We start from the raw sequence: 14,536 nt of genomic DNA, 5'->3' as shown, positions 1-14,536 counted from the left end.
GGAAGGGTGTGAGATCTTGTACTCAACATCCTATCTCACAGTTTGTATCATACTCTCATTTGTCATCCTCATACAGAGCGTTTGTGTCCAATATTTCCTCTGTTAGCATTCCTAACCATTTTCAGGATGCTCTTGCTACCTCTGAATGGAAACTAGCCATGATTGAGGAAATGAAAGCACTTAGGAAGAATGGCACTTGGGAATTGACTGAGTTACCTCCGGGCAAACGACCAGTGGGATGTAAATGGGTATATACTGTGAAACACAAAGCAGATGGGTCTATTGAGCGTTACAAGGCAAGACTTGTGGCAAAAGGGTTTACTCAGACATATGGCATTGATTATCAGGAGACCTTCGCACCCGTGGCTAAAATGAATTCAGTCAGAATACTTCTCTCTCTAGCAGCTAATCTGGATTGGCCGCTTTATCAGTTTGATGTCAAGAATGCTTTTCTTCATGGTGACCTCGAAGAAGAAGTATATATGGACATCCCTCCGGGTTTTGAGGATCATCAAACAGAAGGCAAAGTATGCAAACTTCGAAAGTCATTATATGGTCTCAAACAGTCTCCAAGGGCTTGGTTTGAGAGATTTACTCAGGCTATGTTTAAATATGGCTTCAAACAAAGTCAGGCAGATCACACATTGTTTGTGAAACATTCCTCACACGGTAAGACTACAGCACTTATTGTTTATGTAGATGACATAGTTCTTACAGGCAATGATAGTGGGGAAATACCTCTGTTGAAGAAATATTTAGCTAAAGAGTTTGAAATCAAAGACTTGGGCAGCTTGAAGTATTTTCTGGGAATTGAAGTTGCTCGCTCTAAGGATGGGATATTTATCTCACAGAGAAAATATGTGCTTGACCTGTTGAAGGAAACTGGGATGCTTGGCTGCAAGGCATGTGCCACCCCCCTGGAACCCAATCAGAAATTAGGGGATGATGAAGGAGGAGAAGTTGTGGATAGGGGGAGCTATCAACGACTAGTGGGTAAGCTCATTTACCTATCTCACTCCCGTCCTGATATTGCTGTTGCTGTCAGTATAGTTAGTCAGTTTATGCATGCTCCTCATCAGATTCACCTTGAGGCTGTCATGAGAATCTTGAGGTATTTGAAGTCTGCTCCTGGTAAGGGTCTGTATTTTTCAAAGTATGATCATCTTCGTGTAGAAGCCTATACAGATGCTGACTGGGCTGGATCAGTATCTGATAGGAGATCAACTTCAGGGTATTGCACATTTGTTGGCGGCAACCTAGTTACTTGGAGGAGTAAGAAACAGAATGTGGTTGCCAGGTCCAGCGCAGAAGCTGAGTTTAGAGCTATGGCACAAGGTGTGTGTGAACTTTTATGGATCAAATTATTGTTGCGTGATCTAGGTATTGATCAAACGGACTCCATGCGGTTATACTGTGATAATAAGGCCGCCATCAACATCGCTCACAATCCAGTTCAACATGACAGGACAAAACATGTTGAGATTGATCGCCACTTCATTAAGGAGAAACTCACTAGTGGTATCATTTGTACTCCTTTTGTCCAGTCTGGTGAACAACTTGCTGACATTCTCACCAAGGGGATTGGCACTAAACCATTTCATGACATATTAGTCAAGCTGGGCATGAGAGATATCTTCGCACCAGCTTGAGGGGGAGTGTTAGCATATTATATTAAGTGATATTATATTAGCCGAAAGGTAGCCGAAAGATACACTAGGGTCTGTCTGTAATCATTTTATGCACTCAGGGATAGCACTCAGGGGGATCATCTTGTAATTGCATTTCTTGTAAACCCTAATCTTAATCTATAAATAGGGGGTGATATTCTATCATTCCCCAAGCTGGTTACCCAAGCTTCAGTTACACCGTCTTGGGTAGAACTCAACATCAAAAGCTAGTTGTTAAGGTGAGGGTACCCTCATGGTTATATACTTCACATTACTTCCCTACTCAGGGCAATGTGGGACTTACGGCGCTTCACATTGATATGCTTTTTTTTTTCTCTCTTTTTTTTTTTTTTGTCCCTTTTCTTTTCTTTCTTGGTTCTATGAATCCTTGTTTCTGCTAGAAACTAAGTAGCTTATAATGAAAATATTTGTGAAATGCGTTCATGTGTTTATGTTGATTTTGTGTATGTCCACATGATGCAAGCTTTAATTTTTGTTTTTTCGTTTGAACTTTTGAAAGTGCTTTTCTTCTATCTTGGAACTTACATAGAAAAGATTAAGCTTTGGCTTTAAGGAATGTAGAGCCAACTGTGGGTTGTAATGTTCTGTTTAGGTGAGATATATTTGTGTAAATCATAATTTAAGCTTCTTACAGGACACATTGAACTGTTGCCTATGTCTTCATGTGTATAGGATGCAGAAAAGTACAAGCTAGGCCACCCCAGCCACTTCTACTACTTAAATCAAAGTATGACTTATGAGTTGGATGGAGTGAACAGTGCAGAGGAGTATATGAAGACAAGGAGGGCGATGGACATTGTTGGCATTAGTCAGGAAGAACAGGTTTTTAAAATATTTCTTAGCATGGGCACATTGCAATCTTGCCCTTTTCAGTTCTACCCTTGTGTTTAGGATGTTCGCTTTGTTGTCTTTTACATCTGTTCTCATTATGTCAGGAAGCCATATTCCGGACCTTGGCTGCCATTCTACATGTGGGAAACATTGAATTTTCTCCTGGAAAAGAGCATGACTCATCAGTTGTAAAGGACCAGAAATCTAGTTTTCATGTGCAGATGGCTGCCAATCTTTTTATGTAGGTGATACCATGTGAGAGCTTGAAAATGATTTCTTTATCAACTTGACTAATCTAAATTATAAACTTTGAAAGTCCGTTGATTTCTTTTTCAGTTCTGAAATTAACACTCTGACGTCTTTGCAACTTTCACGCCTTTTCTTTTGTAATTTTTCTAGGGATTGTTTGATTTAATCGATTTAGATTTTACTCTTCGTCACAGAACTAGTGGGCATGATACAACTTTGTATAGAAAACGTGACTCTCTAAGTCACTATTGCTATTATTGTGCATGTCTTGAGAAAAGTGCTAAAATCAATTCCTTACTCTGTGATGGTGTGTAAGAAAATTGTCCCAGACATGCTTGATAATGCACCGCAGTGGTGGTGCTGGTTGATTCTTTTTGAAGGCACACTAAGGGCTTGTTTGAGATCCACACTCAAAACTAATCCCCCGGGGGGGGGGGGGGGGTGTTTCTTGGCCAAAAAGCCCAATTTATTAACAGCTCTAATCTCATTTAAGGCAAGGGTTTTATCTATATACATTTGAAAACAGTAAAAGTTTTACATAAAGCATCTAAGAATTGCCCCAATCAAGTTAGATTCCAACATAACGGGTATGTCCTTATCAAGTAAGAACCTGGATATTAGCTGTTTTAAGTACTTAACTTCGAGTGAAAATATTTAAATAGGAAACTTTGACGACTTAGCAACTCTTTCATAATAGAATATTTAAAAACATTTTAACTTTTAATTAATAGAGCATTTTAGCGTTCTAGAAAGACTAGAATGACGTAATTAGTTGTAGCAATAAATAAGAAATAACTGAATCCATAATCAATCAAAGTTTCTAAGTACGTACAGTTCCTAAACAAGTCCTATGCTTAAAACTATCGAGCCATCGACATTTAATTGATGTGGATTTATTTTTCTTCTCCTGTTATGTGCATAAAGTGTTAAAAAGTGTTAATGCATCAGGTGTTAAGAGTTATTACATCTTAAATTATGTTGGTCTAATGTACTCTTCTTGTATTTTGTGGAGCCTTGGATGCTTGAATAAGAAATGCATCATTTAATTGGGACTTGGAGTATCAAAATGAATGTATAGCTTTCAATCGGATGTAAGTTAATTGAACCCTACTTAGTTAGCTGTTGAGCTTTTATAGTTTGGTTGATGATGCAACTTCCCGTGTTGTTGTCTTTTGATAATCTCAATTGACTGAATTTTATTTATCACTGTATCTTTAACTATATCTTTGATAATCTAATTGACTATTCTTGTATTTATGGAGCCTTGGGTGCTTGAATAAATGCTTCATTTCCTTGGGATTTGTAGTATAAAAAAGAATGTATCAATATTAGTGTGATGCGAACTAATTGAGCCTGAGCCTGACTGACTTAGCTGCTGAGCATTTTGTGTTTGTTTCTTTGTTGATGATGCAATCTTTGCTTTTCCATTTATTGGAGGAGGTTGGCTCATGATAAACCCAGTTGACTAGATTGCATTTTTGCTTAGGTGTGATGTAAATCTATTACTGTCTACTCTGTGCACACGTTCAATTCAAACTCGTGAAGGGATTATTGTTAAAGCTTTGGATTGTAATGCTGCTGTTGCAAGTCGGGATGCTTTGGCAAAGACTATTTATGCTAGGCTGTTTGATTGGTATGCTTGTTATTAATGTGTTGTCAGTAGCTTTTTGTTTTTCTTGATTCGAAAATTCGCTGTGGTTGCTTGATGAGTATGCTTGTGTGGCTTCTACATTTGTTTCTTTTAGGCTTGTTGAGAAGATTAATAGGTCTGTTGGGCAAGACAAGGATTCTCAGATGCAAATTGGTGTCCTTGACATATATGGATTTGAATGCTTTAAAAACAACAGGTGAATTTTTTTTCTCATAAATGTTTTTGAAATTACTTCTACTCACTTTTTTTCATTTTTCATGCAGTTCAGCAATTAATTTTTGAATGTTGTCTGTTTTTTGTTATTGTGTTTGGGAGGAAACATTCAACTCCTTTAGTGAAGAGAAAAGAGGAACAAAGAGAGATGAAGTTCATTAGGATTTAGGAAATATGAAGGTCATTGGGAAATAAGATTTGATGACAGAAGAAATATGAGGGGAAAATAAAAATAACTCGAAATAAACCCACCCATGTCCTGGGAAAAAACTCTAATGGGTTAAAAGTGTTCTATAATTGGTTGCAACACAATTTTGCCCTTAAAAAGTCTCCACAGCTGCAATTGTGAATAATCCAATCTGGCAGCTCAATTACTGGCTCAGAAGAATTCCCTACAATCAAGATTTTTTGAAAAACCCAAATCGAGAAGAGAATCACTGTTTTATTGGAAACTAATTTAACGTTAATATTTGTTAAATCTTTAGATTCTTTTGGTGTCTTGCATATGCTTAGCATTTATCTATACTCTCTTACCAATGCAGTATGAACTAAATATATACGTTTTTCATGAACATGTACATTTACTTAAGTTTGTTTTGAAATAAATTTTATTCACATTTTTGTTGCGACAACCTTTGATTGTCAATTATTTAGCTCTCATCACTTTTTATTTACTTATTGTTAATAATTTATTTCAAATTTATTAAGGTGGTTCCATTACTTTATTATCCAAGTTTTCTCCATGGAAACCATTGAGAATTTTCTTGACTCTAGTATTTGATTCAGTTGTTGGCCATATATCTTGTCCTAATTGATTGGTTGCCATATTTATTCTACAGTTTTGAACAATTTTGCATTAACTTTGCAAATGAAAAGCTTCAACAACATTTCAATGAGGTGGGCAATGATGTTTCATGAAGGTTTATAGATTGATATGTTAACTTAGGGTCTGTTTGGTATCATTTTCATTTGTGATGTTTTTGTTTTCTGGTTTAAAAAAATAATGAGAAGTTCAAATATACTCATTACTTTCATTCTTTTGTACGAAAACATCTTTTGACATTCAAGAAAAATTTTAAAACTATTTCTTAAATAATGGGTTGCTTTCGAAAAACTTTCTTGAAAAAGTTTTTGAAATAGTTTTCCAAACAGGTTTTCTGTATCAGTTTATCACCCCCCCCCCCTCTCTTCTGTTTCTGAGAGTATAATGTACTTTTTGAAAAATGATACCAAACATTCCCTTAATTTTTTGACGTTTGTTGCTGTGACATTTTATGTTTTGTGCTTTTTTCAGCATGTATTTAAGATGGAGCAGGAGGAGTATCAGAAAGAAGAAATTAATTGGAGCTATATTGAATTTATAGACAATCAAGATGTTCTCGATCTGATTGAGAAGGTTTTCCCTCATTTCATTTGTCAAATTCTTCTATTTTTCGGACCTTTTAATGTATGAAATTTATAAATGTGTCACTGCTATAAAATATAAGAGGACATTCAAATTTAATGATTTGCATTTGCATTCAGCTTACTCTTATTATGGTGTTTCATTGTTAGAGAAGCTTGCTAGTATTGAGGGATTTTGTCTTTATGTTTGTGGTAATTTCGGCATGGCTTGTTTAACATGCCAATATCATGTATGAAACTTCATTGCAACTCTTGCAATTTCGAAGTTGTGATGACTGCTTGCAATTTTTCTGGGCATGTTATTATGTCTCTCTCAAATGGTAGGTGTTGCAACAAAGAAAATGAGGAAGAAAACAACAACTAGACAACTGAGAATTAAGAAAAAATATTAAATTAATACACCAAACCTATAACAGTAGGAATTTTGAAGGCTAAACCTTAGAGATTAATTGTCCTTCAGTATTCTTTGACAAGCAACTGTCCAAAACTGAATCTAAACCATAACTCATCACCCTAATATTTTCCATTCAAAACCATTATTAAACTTGGTGAAAATTCCTTTCCCAGGGCAACATATCATTAAGGCAGTCACCTATGTATTTCCATTAGAAGTGTCGTTGTTTTTGGTGAGCTAAAATGCAGTAGGGTGTTAATTAAGCCTAATACGTGTTTATTAATATACAAATACAATATTATATATTGCATAATACATAGCAAATTGTATCGTTTGCACGGGTTTAGCAAATTATGAGCAAGTTGAGCTGCATTAGACAATTAAGGTGTAGCAATGACACGGGTCTCCATTCTTTCTTGAACACGGTTTCATCCACTTCAATAGATGTTGTCCTCTCGGTGAATACTAGATTAGAAGTGTTAGAATTTACCATCACCTACCACCACTACCACCTCACCTACTCCACTAAACCTAACCCACTACACCACTACCACCTCACCTACTCCACTAAACCTAACCCACTACACCACTACCACCATCCACTACACCTACATCTATATAAGGAACCAATTGTAATATATCAATTAATAAATAATAATACATCAATTTATTTTTTACAGTTACAGACTCTCTCTCTCAGCACAACGAAGTTTTTTTTCAGAGGTTTTTCGCAGCTTTTCTCTGCCTCAGCCTCAGCATCAGCCTTGGTTAAATAGCCAAGGCAGCCACGCGCATCGCGCGCCTCTTGCCACCAGCCGACAAACGGGCACGCAAGCCAAGGCGCCCACGTGCCTCGCCATCATGTCTGGCTCGTCTTTTGATGAATTGGGCACGCCTTTTGATGGCACGCCTTTTTGAAAAATTGGGCACACCTTTTGAGGGTGCGACTTTTTAAGGGGTCCGACAAGACTCTGTAAACTGTCCCGACATTGATTCCGGTTAGTTTCTACAAGGGTCCGACAAGACTCTGTAAACTGTCCCGACATTGATTCCGGTTAGCTCCTTTATGGGTCCGACAAGACTCTGTAAACTGTCCCGACATAGATTCCGGTTAGTTTCTACAAGGGTCCGACAAGACTCTGTAAACTGTCCCGACATAGATTCCGGTTAGTTTCTACAAGGGTCCGACAAGACTCTTTAAACTGTCCCGACATTGATTCCGGTTAGTTTCTACAAGGGTCCAGCAAGACTCCGTAAACTGTCACAACAACTGTCACAACATTGTCTGCTACAACGGTCCGACATGACCCCATAAACTGTCTTCTACAACGGTCCGACATGACCCCATAAACTGTCTTCTACATCGGTATGATACCACCATACAGTGTCCTCTACCACGTTATGACACCCCCATACAGTGTCTTCTACAACGTTATGACACCACCATACAGTGTCCTCTACAACGTTATGACACCCCCATACAGTGTCCTCTACAACGTTATGACACCACCATCTAGTGTCTTCACCAATGGTCTGACACGACCATACAGTGTCACCTATCCTCTTTTATTTTTATGTATTTTCTTGTTTTGTAACTCTCTTCAAACTCAAGTTGGTTAGTTTCTATCCTCCTTGAGTTTGCGGGGGGCTGTTAGAATTTACCATCACCTACCACCACTACCACCTCACCTACTCCACTAAACCTAACCCACTACACCACTACCACCTCACCTACTCCACTAAACCTAACCCACTACACCACTACCACCATCCACTACACCTACATCTATATAAGGAACCAATTGTAATATATCAATTAATAAATAATAATACATCAATTTTAAATAAAAATATATTAAGGAACCACTACACCACTACCACCATCCACTACACCTACATCTATATAAGGAACCAATTGTAATATATCAATTAATAAATAATAATACATCAATTTATTTTTTACATGGTATCAGAGCAAGGTTAACAACCTAGTCATTCTACTTCACCGGCGGGCGGCAGTCTCGCCTTGGCCGCCCGCCGGACCTCTACACATACCTTCCATCAGATGTTTTCCCATTCACTGCAACAAGCTCGGTGTCGAAAACAAGTGTTGCACCACCTGGAATGGTGGGTTGCGACCCCTGCTCTCCATAACCAAGTTTTGCAGGTATTTTCAACTTGCGCTTCTCTCCTATGCACATGCCCAACAATCCTTGGTCCCATCCTTTAATCACTTGACCACTGCCAAGTTCAAACTCAATTGGGTCACTCCTTTCAAAGCTGGAATCAGATCCATCTGTGAGTTTACCCCGATAATGTACTTTGACTCTATCACCTTTGTGTGCCTGAATGTCACAAGTTTTCGGCTTATACTTTACACCGATCTGTAACTCCGTAACATCTCCGTCCTCTTCGCCAAGTCCGGCTTCGCCACTTGCGCCATCGATCACCGACGCTTCATCAACCACGATAGATGGTAGTTTCTTCTCTGTCGCAATAACAACTCCATTAGCAGCTTTAATCCCTAAAGATGTTTGGCCAGATCCATCAGCTGTTAAGGCATGTTCAATTTGAACAAACTTCCCCGAAGGGCTGAATGTGGTGAGAGAGAGAGAACACCACTTTTTTCTTTTACTACTTTGTTTATTTATTTATTTATTTATTTTTTTATTTTATCTCTTCTTTTTTAAAAAAAAAAAAAAAAAAACATAATCATTTCTCCCACATGCACTTTATGATCCAAACTTTTTCTTAATCAACCCACTCCCTCTCTCTCATGTTACTTTTTCTCTCCATCAGACCCACGCCTATGCTTTCTACCTTAATATATTTTTATTTAAAATTATTATTATTATTATTATTACAAAAAAAAAAAAAAAAAAAAAAATCAAACCCATTGCCGGTTTTCACACAACCGTGGGCCACGAAACTTTTTTTTTTTTTCTCATTATTATTTCTTTGCAAAAAAAAAAAAAAAAAAAAAAAAAAACCAATTTACTATTTGCACAACAACCCATATTTTTATTCATCTCAGGGATCAACCCCGATCACAATTTTACAAAAACAAAACAAAAAAAAAAAAAAAAAAAAAAAACAACCAAAACAAACAACCAAAACCCACACCCACTGTGGGATTTTTCTTCTCTACTCTGCCGCCGGTCTCTTCTTCTTGCCTCCGTCCTGGGCGGCCCTTGCCGGTGTTGCCTCCGTGTTTCCTACTCCACTGGGCATGATCACTACTCCCTGCTCCTCCACTGCAGCATATGGCAGCCCTCCGAATCGGAACATCACGGTGGCCTTCCGCTTCAGCTCCTTGTTTTCTGCCCTTAGCACGCTTATCTCTGCTCGCGCATCCTTATACATGCGTTGGAGCAGAGCCAGCTGGGAGTTTAAATGCTGCACCTCATTTGTCCTACTCTGCAGCCGGTTCGACAAGTTTGTGACCGCCGTCATGCTTTCCACACATGCCTTCAAAGTATACTGATTGGCCTCCACATCCGACTGCACTGCCATTCTTTGCTCCACAGACCGCATCGGAAAGTTCAACGGAGCAAACTCCGGGGCGCTTGGTTGAGGTTCCAGTGCCACCGCACCAGTTCTCTCTCTTGTTGACTCGTTGAGGTCGGGAAAGAGGGTGAGCAGTCCACGGGAAGACGAGGACGAGGCCATTTTCTGGGCAACAGAGTGTTACAGAATATCTTTCGCAACAGAGTGTTACTGTTAGAATTTACCATCACCTACCACCACTACCACCTCACCTACTCCACTAAACCTAACCCACTACACCACTACCACCTCACCTACTCCACTAAACCTAACCCACTACACCACTACCACCATCCACTACACCTACATCTATATAAGGAACCAATTGTAATATATCAATTAATAAATAATAATACATCAATTTATTTTTTACAAGAAGCAATGTGAATTGTACCTTGATTATCACAATACATAGTTATAGGCAACTATACATTAATCTCTGTTCCTTCAAGAAATTGTTTCACCTATATAAAGATCAAATGAAGCATGAGCCAGAGCTCTATACTCAGCTTCAACGCTGGACCTAGCAGTGACAATGGGCTTCTTAATCTTCCAAGTGATTAGGCTCCATTGGTGGATGTCTTGCCCAATCTGAATCAGTAAACGCTCTCATGATCTGGATCAGTTCTAACTAACCAATGATAATCGTCAGTTTAGACAGCAACTCCCCTTGATCAACATAAAGTTTGATATTAGAATCCATGTGTCTCCATAGATTGACCTTAACAAACTTGTTTCTCTAGAATATTTAGCACAAGGTAGGACCAATGACAAGGTGATTTTCCAAAAAGAAGAGGTATCAGATCCCAGGTGCCTTTATAATGGAGTGCCTAATGATCCTAATTCTCCTCCATGGCTTGCCTCCAACCAGGATAGTGAAAACCTCATGAACAAACTTAGGAAGGTGGACAAAAAAACAAACTTAGGAAACCAAACCAAGCCAAGCCTTAATTCCCATCAAATGGGGTCGGTTACATGAATTTTTCTTCTCCACGTGGCCCTATCAAAGGCCATTTCGTTAGTCAAATTAAGAGGGGGGGGAGCACTTAGGAATGTCGACCAAAAAAAAAAACAAAATTGACGAGAACAAAGAGATGGAGACAAACGAATGAATGATCATTGGATACAAACTATGTAATATGATGAGCAGTACAAGTGCTTTACTTTTGTGTGGTGCAATTGGAAGAGAATTAGGACCATTAGAAGTTGCAAATATGGACCCAAAAAAAAGATTAGGATTCCGCAAAGGATCTCACAATGTGGAAAAGTCTCATTGGTAGGCAATTTAGGTGCATGCAAAGATGGCAATCAGTGAACGTACTTCTGCAATGCTTTCTGCATAGGAAAAGGAGGTGGAACTAGGTGAGGAAGACAAAGAGAGGTGTCACGATCAAGGTTGTTAAAATCGGGATCCTACGTTGGATCGTTGGAGGTGTTTATAGGATCGGATCGTAGAATCGGATCGAGAATCGTAAGATCCTACCAAAAAAGACAAATTAAATAATAATTTAATTTAAATAAATATTTCTTATAAAGTATACACCAACTGAACTTATATTTTATTAAAAAGAAGTGAAGATATTGTGAAAAATATAATACTCCATGTAAAATGTACATATAATATTATGCAATAGAAAACTCGATGGTAAAAGTTCTGTATTTTATCAAAAAAGAAGGTGAAGAAGAAGAAGAATTCTATAACAAAATACTTTACAATGTACAATAATACATAAAAAGTGCAGAAAAAATATTTAACAAAATTGGATATGAAAATAGATTAAGAACTCAAAAGAGTAACTTAGTCGAATGATAAGGTTTGCCGTTAGCATCCCTGGTGGAGCAGATTCGAGTCACAAAAATAATTTCTCCAGAAATTGGGATAAAGTTACAATCATCTTATTCTTCTTAGACTTCGCTAAAGCTAAGTTTGTTTTTCCGATTATTTAATTTTCTTAAATTACCGCAATATTTGAATGTTTGTTTCCTAATTTGTTTTTCTTAGTCTATTTGATTCAATACTACTTAATTTTTATTATTTATTTTGACAACATAAATTGATATTTAGACAACAAATATAAAATTTACAACAAAATATGTCATACAATACAAAACAAGGCTTGTAAATTGGATCGGATAAGATCGGATTCGGATCGGGATTCCACGATCCTATAAGATCCCACTACCAGGATCAAAAGATCCTACCTATAAGGAGTTTTTTACGTGATCCGGATCGATTGCATTCAAATGGATCGTAAGATCGTAGGATCGTAAGATCCGGATCGGGATTCTGATAACTATGGTCACGATCCCATCCTACCCCAAACGAAAAAGAGTTGTGATAAGCCAGTAGTCCTAGATTACCAGAGGCATAAGGAGTACATAACATTGTGGGTGTTTGGGAAGTGGGTTTTTATGTAGGTTTTTTTAGTTGTAGGATATTATTGGATAAAAAATTTTTGGTGTTTAGGAAGATAGTTGGGTTTTTTTGTGGTTGGATGTGATGTTTGTGAGAGAAAAAGTGAAATGATTATGGGGTTGGATGTGATATTTTGTTTAGATTTGTTTTTTTTGGTTTTGTAAAAACTGTCTTTTAGTGGAAAAAATAAAAAAAAACCCCAAATTTTTTTTCCCCAAACACCGCCATTACATGAGAATACACTCTTTCCAAAGCTGAATATTCACAAGTTACAAAACACCCAAAACATGACTTCCATTCTATTTCAGATATGTACAAATCCTTATACAAAAACAAAGGTTCTGTTTGGTTTAGATTTCGAAACATAGTTCCATCACTGATTTGAGTGTGGTATTTGGTTGCAGCTTTCAAATCATAATTCTACACCCATTTCTCAAAACTCATTTCAAACTATAATCATTACTTTTCAAAATTCATAACCAAACACACAACTCAAAACTCTTTTCAAAACTAAAAAAAAACTTAATTTTTATTTTAAATATTTTTTATATTTTTATTTTAAATATTTTATTTTATTTTATAGGAATATTTTTAATATTTTAATTTTCATAAAAATATTTTAATATTTTGATATTTTAATTGTAAATATTTTGATTTTCGGAATATTTTTAATATTCTTAATATTTTATTTTTCGGAATATTTTTAATATTTTATTTTTCTAAATATTTTTAATATTTTACTTTCCTAAATAATTTTAAAATATTTTTAATATTTTTAATGTTTATACAGGCCTAAAAAATGAATTGATAGAAAAATTAATTGACATAAAATAATTGACATAGAAGTTATTTAAAAAAAAATTATTCAAAAAAATTACTTAAAAACAATTAATTGAAAAAAAAATCAATTTTTTATTCGAGTATTTTAAAAATAATTTGATTATGACTGTTGATAAAAAATACGGATATTGAATTATGAGTTGTGTGTTTGATTATCAATTATACGTTGAATTAAGTTTTGAAAATTATTTTAAAAACACATTACCAAACAAATTTTTTTATTTCACATGTCACATCAAACTTTCAAAACTCAATTCCACATACAATTCAAAACTCAATTCAACACTTAATTCAAAAATCATAACCAAACAAAGTTTCTATACTCAAATCATAATTCTACAACTCACAAACTCAAAATACAACTCATACTCTCAAATCATTGCTGGAAATTTGTGTTAATGCATATAATAAGATAGTGGCATATGATAGTGGTGTTGGTGGTAGCTAGTGGCATGTATAGAATATGATAGTGGTGTTGGTGGTAGATAGTGGCATGTATAGAATATAATAGTGGTGTTGGTGGTAGATAGTGGCATGTATATAATATGATAGTGGTAGATAGTGGTAATATATAATATGTAAGTGGCATATAATGGGTTATAATGATGTTTGTAATATCTCCTATATAAGGAGTGTCATTTGGTCTTGTAAAATAAGAAGTTTTGAATATAACAGAAATATATTCTTTCTTCCTCATATTTTCGGAGTTCTTCTTCCTCATATTTTCTAAGTTGGTATCAGAGCTACAAAAAACACAGCAGCCCTAAAACCGTCATAGCCATGTCGGAAGTCACGTCCGAAACCACTTCAACCCCTGTCGCTGCCATTCCGGTGAAAACGTCAAACTCTCACTCTGTCCAAATCACCACCATCCGCCTAAATGGTGATAATTTTCTTTGCTGGTCACAATCTGTCCGGATGTATATCCGTGGGCAAGGAAAGATCGGTTACAGCACTGGTGACAAGAAGGCTCCTGCTGTTAATGATCCGCTGTTCGACAGTTGGGACGCTGAAAATTCCATGGTTATGACATGGTTGGTCAATTCCATGGAGGAGGATATAAGCTCTAATTACATGTGCTATCCTACTGCACAAGAATTGTGGGATAATGTTAGTCAGATGTATTCTGACCTAGGAAATCAATCTCAAGTTTTCGAATTAACTTTGAAGTTGGGAGAGATTCGTCAAGGAGATGATTCCGTCACCAAATATTTCAATTCGTTGAAAAGGTTGTGGCAGGAACTTGACATCTTCAACACATACGAATGGAAATCGGTTGACGACTGCAACCACCACAAGAAAAC

The 14,536-nt window shown here is 36.6% G+C and overlaps 1 protein-coding gene across 4 annotated transcripts in view; it reads left to right on the top strand.

Annotated features, from left to right (window-relative positions):
• The window catches only part of XI-I (myosin), an 88,031-nt gene that overhangs the window by 12,016 nt on the left and 61,479 nt on the right, over positions 1–14,536 (top strand). For all 4 annotated transcript variants that reach the window (XM_082901106.1, XM_082901105.1, XM_082901108.1 and 1 more), the window contains exons 7-12: positions 2,361–2,510; positions 2,624–2,760; positions 4,255–4,401; positions 4,514–4,615; positions 5,472–5,529; positions 5,927–6,028. In XM_082901106.1, the coding sequence (XP_082757232.1) occupies positions 2,361–2,510; positions 2,624–2,760; positions 4,255–4,401; positions 4,514–4,615; positions 5,472–5,529; positions 5,927–6,028 (696 nt within the window). The remainder of the gene's footprint in view (positions 1–2,360; positions 2,511–2,623; positions 2,761–4,254; positions 4,402–4,513; positions 4,616–5,471; positions 5,530–5,926; positions 6,029–14,536) is intronic.

The sequence above is a fragment of the Camellia sinensis genome, chromosome 13 (assembly GCF_055761805.1).
Source record: "Camellia sinensis isolate YWXY chromosome 13, ASM5576180v1, whole genome shotgun sequence".
NCBI lineage: Eukaryota > Viridiplantae > Streptophyta > Magnoliopsida > Ericales > Theaceae > Camellia > Camellia sinensis.
Note: the sequence above shows the minus strand (reverse complement) of the source record. Positions and strands in the feature narration are given on the sequence as shown.